Below are 20,002 nucleotides of genomic sequence, written 5' to 3' on the forward strand. Positions count from 1 at the left end.
GTAAAGATAATTAAGTTAAAATTGTAAGTCCTAAAACGAATCATTATAAAGAAGGACTCATTAGTTTATCAAATTTGTAATTATAACTTACTTACTCTTATAACTAAGATCGTAGGTCATTTTATTTACGAAAAGGCTCTATGGTCTGTGTACGTATCTTGTCATAGCACAAAATATAAAAATGTATAGTAATACTTGAGCAAATGTACTTCCCCAGTAGTGATTTTCTACCACTGATCGTGTGTAGGGTTGTGAAGGAAAGATGTTATTATTTCTTTCTTCAGAAATAATCAAAACGTTCACCACCACAGTCGTTTGAAGTCACAAATTCAAAGGTGAAAAATTGTATTTTTTTATTTGAGTGGATTTTATTTTTGATAACATGAATACTGTTAGCTGTAATGCTAAATAGGTTCATTTTCCTAAATTAATTAGATCAGATCAGAAAATTGGCCCAGAAAAATGTGTCATTGCAGTAAATTTCATTTGCAAAATACTTTCCCACTGATTGTTTTAATTATACGTCTAAATGCTCCCTTCATGAATTGAAATTCACTGACATTTATAGACATTGTATTTTAGTTTAGCAGACTTTTGAGTTAAGATTTTTACAATCATATTGAAGTGTGAGATCATCAAGGAAACTTTAAAATGAGGATACTGTGTTCTCTCGCTCCCAAAAATATTTTTTATTGGGCAAGGCCCAGAGTTTTAGCAAATCATGCAGAAGGTCATTTTCGAATTATCTTTTAATCTGATTACTGTCAGATTACAGAGAAATACACTAGTTGGGGGTCTTAGAGGGAGAAGCTTAATATTACAGGGCACTAAGCAAAGGTATAAGGCTCATTGGCTGTCTTGATGAATGCCAGCTACATATCCAAGGCAAATTGAATCATGTCTGATACTTTGGTAAATCTTACACTTTTTTCTCATTTTGAAGCACATCATGTTTTGCTATAGCAACATCCAGGTATATGGTGGTTGATTTGTAGTCAGCTAACTCACCAACCTACTGTAGAAACTGAACATTACTTCCAAAGCCACGGAGGAGCGCATTATTAGCTCACCGCGTTATTTTGAAGGGTTTTTCTACCTTAGTCCGATTGGCTGAAGCACTCCTTAACAGATTGAGTGTTAGGTTTGAGTAAAATTAAGTGTTTTTAAGGGTTATTATCTTGTTCTTATGTGGATAACAGCCAACATATTGAGGATAGAACAGATTTTTATTTACGCCCATTAAAGCTATTTTAGCACTGTCGCCTCACAGCAAGATGGGCCCGGGTTTGAATCAGGATTCAGGTCAGCCTTTCCTTGCATGTTCTCCCAGCGACATTGTGGATTTTTTCTAGGTAATCCGGCTTCCTACCACAGTCCAAAAGCATGCAGGTAAGGTTTATTGATGACTCTGCCCGTTGAAATTAGAGTGTCAGCTGGGATCGGCTCCAGACGACCCTGAACACCGTAAGCAGTGAGAGATAATGGATGAATGGATGGGTGGATAATAATTTGTTAATAAAATATATGTGCTTGTAATAAATCTTTTCCGCCAGAACTGACACAAATACAATTCCATAAATCAATAGGCGACCACACAATAAGATATTTAACCATAAATACTGTGGTCCTAAACTAAAGATGGTGGTACTGATATCAGTACTGTTGTCAATAAGTAGCACTGGGTCTAGTGTGAAGTTGGTTTTCAAAATTAATTCAGTATAAATCAACTTACCTGTTAGTACTTAACAACCACCACACTATCACAATAATAATAATAATAACTTTATTTATATAGCACCTTTCAAAACCAAGTTACAAAGTGCTTTACAATACAACTGATAATATAATGAGATAAAATCCAAACATAAGATAAAAACATGATCAAATTAATTTAAATAGCTACAACAATGAACAACAATTAAGAAAAGGCCTTAAGGTAAAAGTGAGTTTTAAGAAGGGATTTAAAAGATGAAACTGAGTTTAATTACCCTATGCCATTGTCCAACTACCAGGTATTATAAATATATAATAAAATACATTTTTACCATTTTCAGCTTTTACCTCTGTAGCTACACTAATTATGTCATACTTATATCTAGAAAAGTCTCCTTGGAATTAGATGTGTATTTGGCTGGCATGAACCTTTGCAGCATGTTCGCCTCACAGTGTATTTAAAGCTCTCTGTTTAGGAAACTGCAACCTGGGAAGTTTAAATATTGTGAGCGAATACTTTCGTAATGGCACAGCAACGAGGCAAACATATACAGACTATTGGGCTTAAGCTCATATATTATGGCAAACTGTTTTACAGATCCAGAGGAAAAATATCAATATGTTTGCCATTGTGCACTGGCAAAATAAACAGTTGGTGACAAATAAAGCTTGAGGCCACGAAGACCTTTTAAAGGGGTTTTTGTGACCAAAATCTTGGATTAGTCAATAAATAAGTTAATGTCAAACTGTCATCCAACCTAGGGACCTGATCTGATAGGGCACATGTGTTTCATCTCCTTGTCCCACCCAAACAACTGATCTTGTGAAGTTGCCAAAAAGGCTTATCAAATCATCCACCTGAATAATATAAAAAAAAAAACATTACATAATACACCTCTGAAGCTTTTAAGTGGCTATTGAAAATATAGGACACTGTGATTGGTCGTAATTTGGCGCTTAGAGGCGGGTTCTTTAAAACATTTAGGCAAGTCATATAAATGTGGCAGCACACGTAAGTTGTACACTTGGGGGCTGTCCAGGGCAAACTGCTGTGAAACCATGGCAAAGAGCTGGATTGTGACCTCTTTAGTGGCACTAGCACTGCTAGTGTTCCTAGTTGGGACAAATGTAGACGCTCAGGTCTGGCATAAGCCTGCTTCACAGAAGTCAAAGGGCGCTACACCACCACAGAAGGCTTCTCAATACCCTAATTCCCAACCTGTTCATCAGCAAAATGCTCCTCAGTTTGTTCAATCACCACCGAAGAAGACTCATTATTCGAATGTGTTTGGTGATCGGGGAGAGATGCAGGTCCCTCAACAAAAGCAACCGCAGGACCCTGTGATGCCACAGATACCTTCCAGTTACAAACCAAGTGTGGAAAAGCAATCACCGCTCCAGGGTTGTGAGGTAGCAGCTGAAATGAGAGTCCCATGTGGAGGTTCGGATATCTCTGCTGCTGGATGCGAAGCCATAAACTGCTGCTTTCAGGGCCAACAGTGCTACTTTAGAAAGGCAGGTGAGTTTTTGAAAAGGATGCCATGCAATGGACAGTAATTAATAATGCAAAAGAAAAAAGTCTACATCTTTAACCTATCAACGCCCGTTTTTTGTGCCACCAGTGACCGTCCAGTGCACCAATGATGCCCAGTTCATTGTTGTTGTGGCAAGAGATTCCACACTTCCCAACATTGACCTTGAGTCAATCTCACTGTTGGGACAAGGTCAAGGCTGTACACATGTTGACTCTAATTCAGAATTTGCCATCTACCAGTTTCCTGTAACTGCCTGTGGCTCCGTTGTTATGGTAAGACCTTGATCTTCTCTACTTTTCAACCAATAAAGAAAATATTAAATAGGGCCTATGTATGTTTTTACCCTACAATGCCAATTTGTTTAAATTATTGTAGGAGGAGCCTGGTCTTATACGCTATGAGAACAGGATGTCTTCCTTATTTGAAGTGGCAGAGGGGCCTCTTGGAGATGTTACCAGGGACAGCCACTATGAGTAGGTGAACCTTTTTTTAAAATGTCAAAATAAAAGATCTGACCAAGCAACATAAAACCAGTTGTCTCTTTTCAGATTGCTCTTCCAGTGTAGGTACATCGGCACTTCTATTGAAACTGTGGTCGTAGAAGTGTTACCGTTACAAGATCCTCCTCTACCAGTTGCTGCTCTGGGACCCATCAGAGTACACATGAGGTTAGCTAATGGAAAGTGCACTACAAAGGGCTGTAGTAAAGGTAAGTGTGTGTCTGCCTGTGTTTGAAGATAATTTCACAACTTTGGGTGTCATTCTAACTGGTCTCTGCTCTCACAGCCGATGCGGTGTATTCCTCTTTCTTCACGGGGGATGACTATCCTGTGACCGGAGTACTGAGGGATCCTATGTATGTGGAGGTACAACTCCTTGAAAGGACAGATCCAAACCTTGTCCTGACCCTTGGTCGCTGTTGGACAACCACAAGCCCCAATCCTCACAGTCTGCCCCAGTGGGACCTTCTGATTGATGGGTAACTAAAAATACCACGTTACAACATTGCTGTTGGTCAATCTGTTTTCTATGGAAAAACAAATATCTTATCAAAACTTAAGTCTGATCACATTTACAGAGTTTTCAAGACAATATTGATACAAATCCTTTAAATTTTGACATTTTAGAGTTGAAAAATAAGCTTGTCAGTGCTTTCTGGTGGACAAAACCAACAGCAATGGAGACACTAAATGCAGACTGTATAAATTACCTCAAATGTCTTTGGCATTTTTGTAGGCTTACTGCCAACATAGTTGTCTGTTACAGAGTAATAAAAGCTGATAATATCTGCCATGTTGATGTATCACCAGGCTGAAATAACAGGCTGGCACTGACTTCTTTAATCAATTTAATTTTCATTGTCGTTGCTTTGATATGATTTTCTTTTCATCCAGGTGTCCAAACAGGGATGATCGCTACTTGTCCTCACTGATTCCAGTCGATTCCTTCTCTGGTCTCCAGTTCCCTAGTCACTTCAGGCGTTTCCTTTTCAAAATGTTTACCTTTGTAGCCCCCAATTCAATGGTACCAATGAAGGAACAGGTAATGATTAGATCAACTCATGAGGAATTCCTACAACTAAATACTTTCTTGTATTGCCCTGCCCTTACACTGTTTTCCTTGTCCAGGTGTACATTCACTGCAGTACAGCTGTGTGTACTGCTGCACCGGGCGGCTCCTGTGAACCATCATGCCTCAGAAAAAGTAAGAAATTAATTTATAACATGCAGAATTTAGGAGCAGCAGAAGCTGACCTTGTGTTTGTTTGTCTGTTTGAAGGGCGAGACGCCACGCCTGTGGTCCACACTGATGCTGAGCCGAAGGTTGTGGCTACTGTTGGACCAGTGATCATGGAAGGCTCTAAGCAGTAAAGAGCACAGTGTCGAAGGCAAGAATTTGGCCGAGAACATTTAGTAAAAGATTTGGAACATGAACTTAGTTCAGTTATTAGTGGTGTGAAATGAAAATGACATACTTTACATTGTAATGTATGCGACAACAAAAAAAAAAAACGTATGAGTCAAAAGTGTGCTGCAGGTAGAATACAATGGATCTCCAAAATATTGTAGTCACATTTGTATTAAAAAAAATATTGGCCTTGATGTGCTGAAAATACTTACTATTTTTATTATTATATATTACTTTATTACTTACAACTTTTGTGCATAATATACTTTTTCTCAATCAATTGTTGGTAGTTATATTTAACTTGTGGTTCCTCTAAAATAAAACAAAATTATTTTTTTCTACAAGGGTCTACTGTCAACAAACAGCAGCTATAGTTAGATCTCATAGTTAAATCTTAAGAAATGTCAAATTAATTTAACACATTTTCTAAGGTGAAATGTAGGAATGGTGATCCATTAAATCAAATAGTGCTTCACTATATCAAATAATACAGTATACTGAATACGTGACTATTTTTTTCATTTAATAATAAGCTGAATCTATTTGGTGCTAAAGCAGCTTTAAACAATAAAACATAAGTCTAATTAATCTAAATACATATAATAAGGAGCTTTAAGGCAAAGCAGGTTACGAAATTAAACCTGTATAGAAGTACTGATGAACTGAACATTTTAATGGTTGGTAAAACACAACAAGTTCTGAACATAATATTGCCATTTTTCAATAAATTCTCAGTAAATTCATTATTCAGCAAACTTTCAAACATATGCAACACTGATAAAACAAAAAGGCTCTGAAAGCTTAGTTATGTATCATACAAGATGTGAATGGCATTCTTACAGTAACAGTTTTTAAAAAGGTAGATTTACAAAAAGGCCTTTTTTTTTATTTTCCAGCAAATGTACTACAGGTTTGTCAGCATAAAATACACTCGACACTTGAAATTCAGAACGTAATGACAAGAAATCCAGCCTTTAGATTCCTATAACAGTAAACACAGTGACATGAAGAAATATGAAGGAGCGTCAGGAAAACGGGTCAGGAAAAGGTGGTTGAGATGGTTGAGAACCATTGCTTTGATACAGCGGGAGAGAGATTTATGCCATTATGAAGCTTCTGTGGAGAGATGTCGCCATACTTTGATTTGAGTGAACCATTAACCAACATATCACAGTGACAATCAAAGTACAGTTAGTCAAAATAGATGTCATGTATAAAATGTTATTCATAGTGTGTCAATTAACACTACATTGGAATGCATCGCAATCAAAATACTTTTTTATATTGTGACACAATATTTATTGCAATAAATCTCATTCTGTATCAAAATTATGAGTAGCTTTCCATGGAGGTGAGAATATAACCACCAGATGGCAATGTGAACTCTGAGGAAAATTGAACCGGTCACCAGTGGAAAAAAAATCCAGAATTCACAGCCAGCGTTTTTTCGTCTTTTTTTTTTTTTTTTTTTATCAGATGAATTTGTTCATTTGTGCAAGCTGATCACAGGCTATCAACCAAGCAAAAAGCTGATTTAGTCACACTGTAGACATTTTCTGATCCATGTCAGTTGTCAGTGAAACACCTTGTTGTCAGGAACAGATCATCAGGGATCAATGATTGTCTTGCAAGTGAAATTAAAGTTCATTTACACTCTGAAAGTTAACGTCTGTGGCGAATACAATAAACAGTGTTGTCGCTTATTATCAAAAATGAAACAGGGACATTTTATTTGAACAATTTCAGGCACTAGTGATAACAGTGAGTTTCCTTAAACAACAGAGCAGGATAGTCTTTGTTATTAGTTCCTGCTTTGTGGGTCCAAGCCACATAAGTATTTGAACATGGGTTTACAACAATCACATTAAAAAATAGAAACTAAAGAAGAAAAAAAACGGAAAAAAACCCTCACCAAAAATGTCTACACTAAACTTCTGAGTCCTCTGTTGCTCTTTTCCTGCTCGTGAATGCCGAATGTGAGCCATAACACCTCAGCTGTGTGCGTTCCCTCTGCTCCTCACTCAGTTCAGTCGGACTTGTCCTTCTTTTTGCCTCCTCCTATGGGAACTTTGTTGACCACTGCAGAACCGACAGCGGTCACTCCTCCAGCTACAGCACACACTCCTCCTTTGACCAGACCCACTCCCATCATAGGCAGAGCAGCTACAGAGCTGACGGTGGTCTTGGTGATGTCCAGGCTCTTCCCCCCTATCCAGGCCACACCGCCCACGGTCGCCCCCAGAGCCCCTTTGGTGGCGCCGTACAAGCCACCTGCCAACCTGCCGAACATGCCCGGCTGCGCCTGTGGATGGTCCTTGTTGTTGTCGTCATCTGGGTTAAAAACAACAAGAGCAGCATTATAAGATTCTACATTACAGACCGGTCTTTGGTAAAGAAACAACATGCCTCTGCCTCATGGGAATACTAACCTATTGAACAGACAATGTGTCCCCTGTCCCATGATCTAAAACTTTGTGTTTGGGGTCAATATACAAAAAGCTGTCCCTATCAAAATGATCTTACCTGTAGCTACTGGTTCATTGTTGAGGTATGCAGGCACGTCCTCAGGCACCTGCTCTGCCTGACTCATCTCTCTGGGACAAAAAAAAAAGACACAATCACTGACTGAGACAGTGGCACATAATCCTCAGATATTAAACATAGGGAAATATAGGGAGAGAGGTCCTGTTACATCCTCCTCGTATCCTCCTGTTATCTCTGTTTGAGATATGTGCCTGTGTATGTTGTATATATGTGTTTATTCCCATTCTGTGTATAGTCAAACGAATAGAAGGATACACATATAATCCCTCTCGATCATCACTGGTGTGTATCAACAGAGACCATGCCCTCTGTCTAGATCTAGTCTTTTCTTATTATTTAGGCTGCTCACAGGGACACATCTGAAAATTATATTTTTATTTCAGAGTTGCTGCATCCAGACCCTGTTCTACCTGGTGCATGAATAATGAGCTGTTTTAACTTTCAGATCAGGTTTACACCCTCACTATTATTAAGGGGCTTTTATTCCAAATATCCCCAAAATGCTGACAGTCAATAGTTAGGAATGGGGCTGTGTGTAACGAAAATAAAGCCAGCTTGCTTTGGGTGTGCTGCTGCTGATCCTAAAACAAGGCAGACCTGTTCACCAGACCGCCACGGAGCCTGGTTAACACACACACACACACACACGCACACGCACACACAGAGAAAAACAAAAAAGTGTTCTATGGAAGTAGTCTTAACATTAACAGAATTAAATGCACACCCCTGAAGGTGGACGTTGTAGTGGCAGATTGCGACTTAAATTGCTAATTTTACTGTAACCTTTCGTCATCCGTCGATCTGCCCCGAAGAAAGCGTCATTCCTTCGGCCACTGGGTTCGTTAAGTGGCGGCTGAACAAAGGAAGGAGCTGTGGTGACAGTTACCTGACGGCTAGACGACATTACCGTCATGATTGCAACGTTCACAACTAAATATGTCATCAGGGGGAATAACGTTAGTTGCTCAAGGCCCGACGTGACAATGTAAACCGCTATCAGCTACGTGACGTTAGCTAACAGCATTTTGTTTCGTGGCGGATACGCGAAGTTAAGCTAACGTTCGGTTAAAACGTGAACACTGTTTAAAAGTTGTCGAATCGCGGCACAGTTTAAATGGCCGCCGTCTCACTTTAACAGCTAGAAACGACTTAACACAGTTGTTGTTTTTTGAGTCGCCATAATTAGCTCGTTTTGTTACAAACAAAACAACCTTGTAGCTGCGACACCCTGACACGTCACATACACAAAAACACACCGGCTTAACGTTTTTCATTTCCGTTAATCGATCGACATTCATTCCTATTATATATTGAAGGAGTTAGCTTTGAAGCTGTTTTGGCTCACTTGTTTTTTTTGTGTGTAGTCCTGCAGAAGCTCTCCTGGCTGACTCTAATCACACAAACTGAACCCCAAACTAGCTAATTTAGCACTTACCTTACTTTTTTTGATAAATCAAACTGATCCAATGTTCTGTGCGGGACTTTAAACGAAATACTGTTCTTTAATAATGTAGCTGCCGGTGGTGGAGCTGACTTATCTGACTATATTTTGAGAGAGGCTCTCAGTCTCCACCCATAAAAACACACACAGAGGTACACTCTGTCCGTCCGCAGCTCGGAGCCTCGGCTGCCTTCACGAGACCGCATAATATGCACACTGAGGTACTGTGCTGTTATTATTGTCTGGATGTTAGCAGCTTATTCCTGTTAGATGTCTTAGTTCATACTAGCGGGGGAAGAAAAACGGTTGTTTATGTCCTGGTGACGATATTTGCAGTCCGCAGCCTAGTAATGCCAGCGAGAACAGAAATGTTCAGATTATTAATTTTCTCCGGGGCCCCTGAACGCCACTCTTAGGGGAGAGAGGACACACCAAAACAACATCCTCCCATCAACGAGGATGTGACGTACGTCCTCCATTTTTAATTTTTTTTTTGTATTGATCCTAAGTCAAAGATCGTCTCCTTTATGACAAGCTGTCTCTTTGTAGTATTAAAAAAACAGACCAGGATCGAATATCATCCTGATACTTAGAACTGAGGGGTGTTTTCATGAGGAAAATGCTCCCTGGCTGCAGAACCTCAGGGGCATTTGATTTGCGGTAATATGATTATTTGCAAATTTGTTTGTAGATATGCACCGCTAAAGCACTCTGTTAACTGGAATGATTAGGGCCTTGTTTTATATGGGAGACCTGTGTGAAAATTAACTTGGTACATATGTAAATAAATAAAATAAACAACATGTGTTTGACTGAGTTACCTCCTTTACAGGGCAATACAAGTTACCTCCCTTATGTACACGTATAAAGGGGAGGGCCTACAAGCACAACAAATGCAAATGAAGTGGATCTGAATACACTCCAGATACAACTATAGTAACCAAAGTAAACATTTGCCATTTATCTATCCACCCCTTTATTAGCTATACTACTAAACATGTACAAGGCTGAGGCGACTGAGTTCCATCCTAGCTCCCACTGGGCAGGTAAAAATAAGATGTTTTTATTATATTTAATTATTAATGTGACACAAGCAAATATATTTGGTGCTGATCTAAAGTAATAAAGTTATGTCCACAATCAAACAAAAAGTACCCGCTTACATTGCTCACAGAGCATGTGCATGTAAGAGGCCTGCAGACAGTGCACTTCCACTGCAGTTGTACAAAGGTAAACAATTTGTGAGTAGCCTAGACGTATCTGAGTAGGCCTATGCACTTACAGAGACTTAAAGGCCCTGGCAAAACATGATGTTTTTAAGAATTAGCTAAACACGTTCATTTTCCCATGTGTGTCTTCATAATCACAGGTCAGGGGCTTGTTGTACAAAGCCAGACTAATGCCATGGCTAAATTTGCTGAACAAGACCTGTACACCTGGAAAGTACTTGTAAAGTGAATAAGACATTTTAGCAGAATGTTTATGCAGTCTTCTTTTCACCACACTAGAAATATCAAGACTTTATTTAGTTTAGATTGCGTGTTTCATATTATGTCAATTTATAGTGTTTTTCACTTAGCTGGCTAATAATAATGATAATAGTAATAATAATCATCATCATCATAATTATCAACATAGATATATGGGATATAACATGATGCAATTATTTATTTTAATGTTATTATTATTATTATTATTATTATTATTATTATTATTATTATAATTAATATATATTTCATAAGTTATTGAAATAAGTATTTCATTTTTATTATTACCTTATATTTGTCGTTATTTCCCTCTCCCCAATACTACTGGCGCCTGATCTACTGCTGCCTTCAGGTGCTAGTCGGAAGAACCTACTTCCCACTTGTTAATTTGAATTAATTTTGAATTTCTTTAAAATATAGAATGAATCAACCGTCAAATCAGGTTATGTGTTGAGAGCTTCTGGTCACCCAACTCGGGAACTCGGGTATCAAAATTATCTCCGAGTTTCCCCCACTGGTAATTACGACGTGGGCGGCGTTCATGGCCAATTTCCGAGTCGGCAACTCGTATTTACCACAATTCCGGTGCCACGTGAAGGCAGCATAGCTTCCAGGCGAGGCGCACAATTGGAAAGCGGAAATACATCACCACGTGACTTCTGCTGTTGTTTCCCGCCTGTATTCGTAATGACTTATTTGGTACCCGGAAATAGCAGCAGAGTGATAGGTCTCTCCTCTCAAACCTCGCAGAGCGGGCTGCATGCATCCGAGGAGAAAGAGATTTAGCGATATTAGCTGCTTCTGATATGTTGACTTGCTGCACGCTGGAATAACTCAAACTCAGAGTTCAGTGGTAAAGAAGTTCAGCGTGTTTCCCTTTTGGAGAGGGCCAACACAGAGTCTGCTCTCCTTTCTGTCCGCCCGTCGTCGCCGTCCAGCGTTCAAAAGTTCCGCCGTCTGGAAAAGGCAGGTAGCTTATCAAAATGATGTTAACCCTATTATAACGTCGACTGTATTATTATTATTATTATTATTAGTATTATTATTATATTTATTATTATTATTATTATTATTATTATTATTATTATTATCGACCACCATTTAACATACAACAACGACAATGTGTACACATGCACAATGACAATGATTTATACTCACTTTTATATATATATTTTTTTTTAGGGCTTTAGCCTGAGTCGGTCCACCTCACGTGATTCTTTATAATTTTCTCTAATATAAAGACGTTTTTATCTCATGTAGTTTAAAGCCTATGCTTTTCTTGTTTGTGGTTTGAGCTTTCCTGTGCAGAATAATTGTATTTTTTCGTAATCTTTAAGAAAATATCCATATATCTTTAATATATGCATCCAGGAATGAATGTCCCAGATGCATATGGTTCTCCTGAATGAATGGCTTGTATACATATGTGTAAAATATACAAAAACACTTCATAAAATGTAAAAAAAACAACAACAACAATGATGTCCACCACTACAACAACAAACAATACAATGTTATTAAACCTATAATCATATTGATGAATCTAATCACTTTCAGCAGCAGGGGGCACAATCTACTTGCGCTGCCATAAACTGACATATTACTTAATGAATGGAGTCATTCCACATAAGTCAGTGACAACTTATTGTTTTCCATAATGGGTGGATGGTTCTAAAGTGCAATGGGACTCGGTCCCAGCAGGTGCCAGTATAGGTTCACTGGTGACTCCTCGTAGGACTTGTAAGACTTGAGACTGACTGTAAGAATGTGCCTTTTTTATTTTTTGAGCGCCTGAATTCTTTCAGGACTGCAGATCCACAAGATTTTCTAAAAATCAGCATTCTGTCGCACATAGTTAGATATACTGTTGTGGGGTAATGGTCCTCTATTATCTTTAAAAAAGGTTTGAACTATTATGTGTTCTTTGTCAACCAAGTCTGACCGTTGGGTTAGTTAATTAATCAATAAGTGGATTCAACAACTAAATCCCAACTATTAAAAAAACGACTTTGATCCGTTAAATGAATTTATCAAGCAAACCTTTCAAACATTTGCTTGTTCTCAACTTTAAAGATTTCAATATTTATCATTGTTGGACTTTACTATGATTACTTGAATAGTTAAAGAGTGAATTAGCAGATAAATCGATAATGAAAAAGTCGTTTGCTGCAGCCCCGGATGACTTTAATTAACCGAAGAGCCTTTATTTTTCTTGTGTCTGCTGCCTGTTTTGTTGTCGAGTCGTTATCTAGTGTTATGAGTGGTTGCTCGACATTGTTGTCAGGCTAAAGAGCCGACCGTTGCTTTCAGATGGCGTGCGGTGTACAATTAACATCACATCCCATCATTGGTAGATTGGTGTTTAATTTAGGGCTGGTAAGTCCTCAGAGGAGTAACAGGACAAGAGGAGACATTAGTTAACTATCGACCCACTGGGCAGAATTAGCGTTCCCCTCTGTGTGAGCGGACAATATACTAACACAAATTAGGACTAGCTGCTTTGTGTCAATTGAGAGTCCAACAAAGATGCTACACATAGTGATATGTCATTAGTGAGCAGGTGGGGAAGGACAACATTGAGCTGTTGCCTCTCCAACTAAGTAATGAAGAGGTTCCTATGGCGACCAGGCAGCCTGTTGCCATCCCCGTGCCGGGGGGGGGGGGGGCCGATCAAAGATGGCTGTCCTCCATTCTGCTTTAGGTAGGGAAAAGCCCCTCGTTTTACTTACCAAACCTCCTTTGCAACAGTGTTTCCCAGGCTCTATCTATATATCACGAGAGGAGCAAATTTGTGCACGAATGAATGTTCCTGACCGCTTTTACCGCCATTTTCCGCATCACCGTATCCTGAATAGGTAAACCAGCCTTTTCCAAGAAAAATAGCTTTGATGAATTACAACTCTGTGTTCTGCATGCCCTATTGAAAACTTGTCAAATACCACTGGAGACCAAATGAATGCATTTAGGCGAAGTTAACAGTCTATCTCATTCTGTCATATGAGAGTCAATGTTATTAGTAGACTAAAAGTATCAGAACAACACAAACATTCACACAAATGTGTGCTGCAGACAAAATTGTTAAACTTATTTTGCGACCCAAACAGCATCTCCTCAGATCCACCTGTGGACTCCGACTCCACTCAGAGCTCCAGCGAGGAGGAGGATCTGATTTTGCATGTCTCAAAATCTCTATTTCAGTTTAGCGTATGCTTTATACTTTATTATTTACACCCCTGAACCACAAAGTATAAAATCTCTAATATGATCACGATGCCGTTTTTTTTTTTAAGAAAATTAAATTTGTAAAAGGAATTTTATTTTGTTTCCAAATAAGCAGACTTTATGATGTATCGTCGAAATCACGGTTGTTGTGTTTTTGTATTGTATTTCAAACAAAAAAGAGAAAAGAAAATTTAAAATTTAGCTTCGTCAATCCACTAAAAATTAGTATAACTTTAGTGAAAATGCAAAAAAATTCTCTGGTTCCAGCCTCTTGGATGGGATTTGTTGCTTTTCCTCTGATTTTATTTTATTTTATTCTGAACGTTATATCTTCATGTTTTCAGATAACTTTATTGTCCATTATATTGGCATGCATTCTTTTCTTTGGCACTGGAGACCACACACATACATGCATCTTAAAGTGGCAGCAATAAATGGACTGTGGATCAGACAAAACAAGCAATTTCAAAACTTCAAGAAGTTACCTTACGGTTTGGAAAACTGCATTGAGCATTTCAATTGGAATTGAAATTTAATTTAACTTATTCTGCGTCAATGTTATTAAATGTTATTAATGTCATTAAAGAGAAGAAACTGCTGTTGCATTTTCTCCTGCTGCTGTTTTTGGCTTTTGGTCTGAGCCTCTGTAGTTGATGATCATCCATTAGCTTGACTTCTTAGGCTGGTAATAGCAGCACCAAGGTGTGCTCAGTGTTGTGGGACAGTCCTAATTAGATAACCGTGGCCCTCATATGAGCAGCTACACTCCTGGTGGTCCGGTACTAGGACACACTCAGCTTTTTGACTGAGAGAGCTGTGAGACTGAGCAGTGTGAAAGGCCGAGTTAAAAAAAAAAAAAAAGTGGGTGGGTGGGGGGCTTAAATCCTTTTAAGCCTTTTGTCATTCACACAGGGATTTATTTGTCATTAAAGAATGATAATAGTATCACAATTAGGCTTTTATCAGATAAAAGAAGCAGACATTTAAAACACGGAGAAGCAGTTTGATCTCATAAAAATCAACTTTTTTCCGACCTTTTATGTTTTTTTTTTTAATTGTACAATATCAGCTTTTATTGGTTTTAAGTTCTTGCTGAAGTGTTTTCCTATTTGTAAACATCAACGTTAGCTGCTCCGTTTTCTACAGTTTCTGCAGCCACACTGACTTGTGCTTTCTCTGTGTGTTTAAGTTTAATTCAGTAGATCCATAACAACTAAAGAGGAATACACCTCTGTGTTTCATGTGTAATGGTCATTTCACTTTTTACTGCATGGGTCACTTTTTTCCAGATATGATCAGCGGGTCTTGGCGTATTCTTGCCGCTACGACATTAGTGTGGAACCTTAATAACCAGGCTGGTGATTTATTACCTGTACTCAGCAGTTTCTTTTTGAGAGAAGTCCAGAAGAAAGACAAGACCCTCACCCTCCCGCTGTTTTAATAGTTCTTTAGGATGTGAAGGGAGGAGGAAAAAAAACAGTTATGCGGGGGCTTCGGCTTGTAAGGAGGCAAAGTGAAAGAAGATTGAGTGCCTAAAATAAAAGCATTTTGGAGAATGTGAGATTATTAAGAGTTGTCTATAATTGTTAAAAGCCAGTGTTTACATCCATTTTAACCTTGGCCATGATATATTTTCTTTAAATGTTAATGGAGCAATTAAAGAAACACAACGTTGTCCCAAAGGCTGCTGTTTTCTTTGGGTTTTTTTCCCCCGGCTGCTCCGTAAGCCTTCGGTGACCCCTCCCCTCCTTTCCCGGCCCCTCCGGAGGGCGATAAGGTGCTTCTGGAGAGAATCTCATCCTATCTCCCTGCTGCCCTCGGAGGCAGTCGTGTTTTATGGGTTGTAGCTCTTTTGTTTCCTTGTCTGCTGCCTCTGCCTGATCACTCACACTCATTCCTCATGGAAGTTGTTTGAAGGCCTAGAATAGCTTTGGAAAAGAAGCCCCCCCCCCTACTCCTTCTCCTCTGTTCCCTCTTTATTGAATCCCGCCTCCGTATCATTTATCTCTGGACCCCCTCCCCCCTTTTTACTCAGTTTGAGGGGGCTGTTAGAGGGCATCCTCTTTTCTGTCCCAGCTGGGTTTGTTGACACACAGTCAATCTACGGTTCCCTTTCACCTCTGCCTCCCCTCTCAGCTCTCCCCTCTACGCTTTCCCTGAACAGTAAAGCTGCCACAGCTGTGGACTGTATTAGCATAGCTGCCGAGAAGCGGGGGGCTATATATATTGCAGCCATTACCTTTTGTTCAACAGTTGACAGTTTTAAAACATTTCTGCTCCCCTCGGTGTGAAGGAAGAGAAGAGAAAAGGGTGATCTCGGTGTAACAGCTTTTTAAATATGGGACACAGAAGAGATGAGGGAGAGCAAATTGAAAGCAAGTCATTGAAAACAAGTCAGTATCTAATTAGTGCACAGACAAAAAGCAATATTAAGATATTTTCCATTTCGTAGAACTAAAATATGAGGACATTGTTCTCATGTCTGACATTCAAATTCACTTTGTTCTGATAACACAGAGGAAAATAAATGTGGATTACAGCTCATAAACAGTGATGTTTCATTTGAATTATTATTTTTTTCTCTTGCTGTCAACAGGTGCTGGAATGAACAGGTCCAGGTCTAGCTGGGATAAAAAAGTCCCCCAGCCGCCAGTCACCAGGATGACCCGCAGCTCCAGTTCCCAGACCAGGCACCCTGCAGAGACCCAGGACTCTGGACCGGGTCCTTATGGAAAACAACGAAGGAAGCAGACAGACTCTGCTTTGGCCCAGGACCTCAGTCAGATGACTGTGAGCGGACTGGACAGTTTACCTACAAGGTGGGGACATGGAGCACTAACTTTTACTTTATTTGAAATGACTAGGATTAGGGAACAAATATACACACTGTGTTGTTAAGATCAGTGACAGAAAAAACGTGTATATTAATATGTACGTGCACGTCGGTGGCGCTAGAGTAAAAGTGGAAACCACACCAACATTTTGTGTCCTCTGGGTCCAGTTCGGATCTGGGCAGTCCAGCTGCATTAGCTCCCAAGTCCTCGTCCCGGGGCGGCCTCGTCTCTGTTGCTCGGCTCGTGAAGCTTGGCCGCTGTAAGAATGTGGTGGTTGTGGCCGGAGCAGGAATCAGCACAGCCAGCGGCATCCCAGACTTCAGGTCGGTGTTATTTGAGTGGATATATAAATGATCTAGGGAAAAAAATATGAGCAAGACACTCATCTTTAATGTATGCATCACAATAATGCCAAAAATATTAGTTTAAAAATGCCCATATTTCCATATTTCAGAACTCCAGGGACAGGTCTTTACGCCAACTTGGAGAAGTACAACATCCCTTACCCAGAAGCCATTTTCAACATCGACTACTTCTCCAACAACCCCCAGCCTTTCTTCTCCCTGGCCAAGGCCTTGTATCCCGGCATCCACCGACCAAACTACATACACTACTTCATCCGCATGCTCCATCACAAAGGCCTGCTGCTCCGAATGTACACTCAGAACATAGACGGACTGGAGAAACGTGAGTGAGATCTTAACGAGAACAAAAAAACTCAAATTTACAAGTACAAACATACACAATAACATGTAAATGCATACCCGAGTACTTATCTACTAGCAATGACATCTTATTTATCAGGGAGAACATACCATTACATTAATTATTATCAATATGAAGGCATCCTATGTACAGTATGTCCCTGAATGCACCACCAGTAGTTGTTGTCGATCTGTTTTGTTTCTCAAAATGCATTGTTTCCTCTTAACGTCCTTAATAAAAAGTACTAACTCTGTTCACAGTGTGTGGCATCCCAGATGACAAACTTGTGGAAGCTCACGGCAGTTTTGCCACAGCTGCCTGTCACCTGTGCTACACTGCATACCCTGCTGAAGAGGCTAAGGTTTGTCTGACGCCAGCCTCAAAAAACAGTCACATTTATCAAATGAATCCGGAGTAATGCTTTCTTTCTTATGTTTGTTTTTGCAGCAAGCCATCATGAATGACAACGTCCCCATATGCACATTCTGTGCTGCAACAGTCAAACCCGATGTCGTGTTTTTTGGAGAGGACCTTCCTCAGAAGTATTTCCTCCACACTCAAGACTTCCCCAAAGCAGACCTGCTCATCATTATGGGCACATCTTTACAGGCAAACATCTGTTTTAAATCCACTGCTTCAAATGGGTTCTAGTACATTTTACAATCAGAGAAAACGCTCAGGTGAGTTATATCTGTACAATAATTCGTTGTTTCAGATTGAGCCCTTTGCCAGCCTGGTGAACACGGTGCGCTCCACCGTGCCACGTCTTCTCCTGAACCGACACGCTGTGGGTCCCTTCGAGAAGGTCCCACTGCGGAGAGGAGACCATGTGGAGCTGGGCGACCTGGGGGAGACGGTGCGGAGGTTTGCTGAAATGCTCGGCTGGAACAGTGAGATTGAGGAGCTGATGATGAGTCAGGAAACACTGGTGGGTCTTTAGAAAACACGTAGCAGGTTATGTTGGAAAAGATCACCTTTCGTGAAATCCAAAGGGCACAGAGAACTGGTGATGTTTATATACAGTAAATCCAAGCCAGTGATTTCTCTGGAAATATCTTTCATTCCACCCATTCTTTTTCTTGATCTCCCTCTCTGCAGAGCATACCTACACTGATAAGCAGCCCGTCGGTGAGCGGACAGACATCTTGTCAGAGCAGAGGAGCTCCAGAGCCTCCAGCTGGAATAGAGACATCCAAGTCTAGAGCGGGAGGTCAAAGAGCATCCAGCAGCGGCAGCGAGGAGACCGACTCGGAGACGGACAGCAAGAGCTCTGCATCATCAATCCAGAGCAACTGACCATGCATGTTTCATAAACGATGGCACCAGAAAGGTCGGAGACGGTTGCTTCTCTTCTTAATTCACACTAAGACTGTTCTCCTGTTAACACACATTACTTTTCATCTGCTTATTTTCTGCCAGTGGCAAAATGTGTTGTTTTTTCTGTTTCGCATTGGAGTGAAAGTTCATCTTACCGCTTCACCTGGGAGTCACGGTTATGCATGGTTATGTTCATATGTAAATCCAAAAAATCTGTTTATCAAGCTATCAACAAGCATATTTAAAGCACTTATTGCGAGAGGGTCCATCGAGAACACTAGTAAATATATATGAGGCCCTTTTACAACAGTCCTATGTTGCTTCAGGTGTTTTCTCTGTCCCATGTCAGTAAAATTGTTAATGTTTTATATCAGCACAACACTGTATTTTAAACGATATTTAATAAAATTAATGTGTTCTTTTCATGCTTTATCTGTTTTTTTGTAAGGTTTATGTAGTATCGATCCAAAAATGATCATTTTCCAGGCTCTAAACATTTCAGTGGAAGCCTCACTAAACTAGATTGCATGTTGGAGGAATTTCACAGGCAAACTAAGTGGATGTTTGAGCCAGAGAATGGGAGGGACGTAAGGTCACAATGACTTTGACCTTTGACCGCCAAAAACAAATCAGTTCACCAAGTGGACATTTATACCAAATTTGTTTATATGCAATAATATAGTATTTTGCAAAAAGTCAGTACAGTATGTTGAAGAAAGCGGAAAAAAGTCATAGAGTAGTGAAAACAATGAATATAGCATGTTGAAAAAAGTCATATTACAGCATGTCATAGTATAGTATGTAAAAAGGTGAAAAAAGTTAGCTTAGCTTAGCTTAGTATGTTGAAAATATGAAAAAAAGTCAGTATAGTATGTTAGAAAAAAAGTGGAAAAATTCATAGTGTAGTGTTGAAAAAAGTCACTTTTTATGTCGAAAAAAGTTGAAGTCCAGTGTTTCCCCTACCATTTCCCATACCAGCCAGGATTCGAACCTGAGGCTGGTGCATATATGCAGACATGGGTAAATGGCATGCATTCTAACCACTCAACCACGTGCCTGCCTGCCATGAATAAGCCTTTTTATGACTGTTTTGCACTCACTACACTCAGATTTTGATTGACACACGATATAGAAGCATATGTTAGGACTTTTACATCATTTTTACAACATTTTATGAATTTTGTCGATTTTTCACTTTTTTTTCGACATGCTATAGTATGACTTTTTTTTTCCCTGAAAAAGTTGACCATGGCTTTTTATGGCTGTTTTGGACTCACTACACTGAGACTAGGCGCG

General features: G+C 39.6%; 3 protein-coding genes across 6 annotated transcripts; 2 read left to right on the plus strand and 1 right to left on the minus strand.

The window, feature by feature from the left end:
• Positions 1–3,018: 3,018 nt before the first annotated feature.
• Positions 3,019–5,119, plus strand: LOC311018866 (zona pellucida sperm-binding protein 4-like; the record flags this gene model as incomplete). Its single annotated transcript, XM_084017933.1, has 8 exons — positions 3,019–3,232; positions 3,336–3,520; positions 3,624–3,721; positions 3,797–3,957; positions 4,035–4,227; positions 4,643–4,790; positions 4,877–4,952; positions 5,028–5,119. 8 exons carry the CDS (start codon positions 3,019–3,021, stop codon positions 5,117–5,119), a joined length of 1,167 nt encoding a protein of 388 aa, XP_083874059.1.
• Positions 5,120–5,811: 692 nt separating this feature from the next.
• tmem263 (transmembrane protein 263) lies at positions 5,812–9,271 on the minus strand. 2 transcript variants are annotated; one of them, XM_084017789.1, is made up of 3 exons: positions 9,136–9,271; positions 7,680–7,750; positions 5,812–7,487 (listed from the first exon to the last, which is right to left on the minus strand). In XM_084017789.1, the coding sequence occupies exons 2-3, from the start codon at positions 7,744–7,746 to the stop codon at positions 7,183–7,185; spliced, it is 372 nt and encodes a 123-aa protein (XP_083873915.1). In that variant the 5' UTR covers positions 7,747–7,750; positions 9,136–9,271; the 3' UTR covers positions 5,812–7,182. The 2 variants fall into 2 exon arrangements, with proteins under 2 accessions (XP_083873915.1, XP_083873916.1); XM_084017790.1 differs by having other exon boundaries at positions 9,141–9,270.
• A 5-nt stretch (positions 9,272–9,276) lies between these two features.
• LOC311018730 (NAD-dependent protein deacetylase sirtuin-3) lies at positions 9,277–19,129 on the plus strand. 3 transcript variants are annotated; one of them, XM_084017786.1, is made up of 8 exons: positions 9,277–9,362; positions 16,447–16,669; positions 16,852–17,007; positions 17,139–17,371; positions 17,650–17,750; positions 17,837–17,998; positions 18,105–18,317; positions 18,488–19,129. In XM_084017786.1, the coding sequence occupies exons 2-8, from the start codon at positions 16,455–16,457 to the stop codon at positions 18,683–18,685; spliced, it is 1,278 nt and encodes a 425-aa protein (XP_083873912.1). In that variant the 5' UTR covers positions 9,277–9,362; positions 16,447–16,454; the 3' UTR covers positions 18,686–19,129. The 3 variants fall into 3 exon arrangements, with proteins under 3 accessions (XP_083873912.1, XP_083873913.1, XP_083873911.1); XM_084017787.1 differs by lacking the exon at positions 9,277–9,362 and adding an exon at positions 11,378–11,598; XM_084017785.1 differs by lacking the exon at positions 9,277–9,362 and adding an exon at positions 11,378–11,594.
• The last annotated feature ends 873 nt before the right edge of the window (positions 19,130–20,002 follow it).

The sequence above is a fragment of the Eutrigla gurnardus genome (assembly GCF_963514095.1).
Source record: "Eutrigla gurnardus genome assembly, chromosome: 9".
Classification (NCBI taxonomy): domain Eukaryota; kingdom Metazoa; phylum Chordata; class Actinopteri; order Perciformes; family Triglidae; genus Eutrigla; species Eutrigla gurnardus.

Bases quoted from the DNA above. Each gene is read 5' to 3' on its own strand.
- tmem263 (XM_084017789.1), bottom strand. From the start codon at position 7,746: ATGAGTCAGGCAGAGCAGGTGCCTGAGGACGTGCCTGCATACCTCAAC. The intron at 7,488-7,679 runs GTAAGATCATTT...TTTTTAACCCAG, and splicing joins CAATGAACCAGTAGCTACAG to ATGACGACAACAACAAGGAC.
- LOC311018730 (XM_084017786.1), top strand. From the start codon at position 16,455: ATGAACAGGTCCAGGTCTAGCTGGGATAAAAAAGTCCCCCAGCCGCCA. The intron at 17,008-17,138 runs GTCGGTGTTATT...TCCATATTTCAG, and splicing joins AGCGGCATCCCAGACTTCAG to AACTCCAGGGACAGGTCTTT. The intron at 17,751-17,836 runs GTTTGTCTGACG...TTGTTTTTGCAG, and splicing joins ACCCTGCTGAAGAGGCTAAG to CAAGCCATCATGAATGACAA.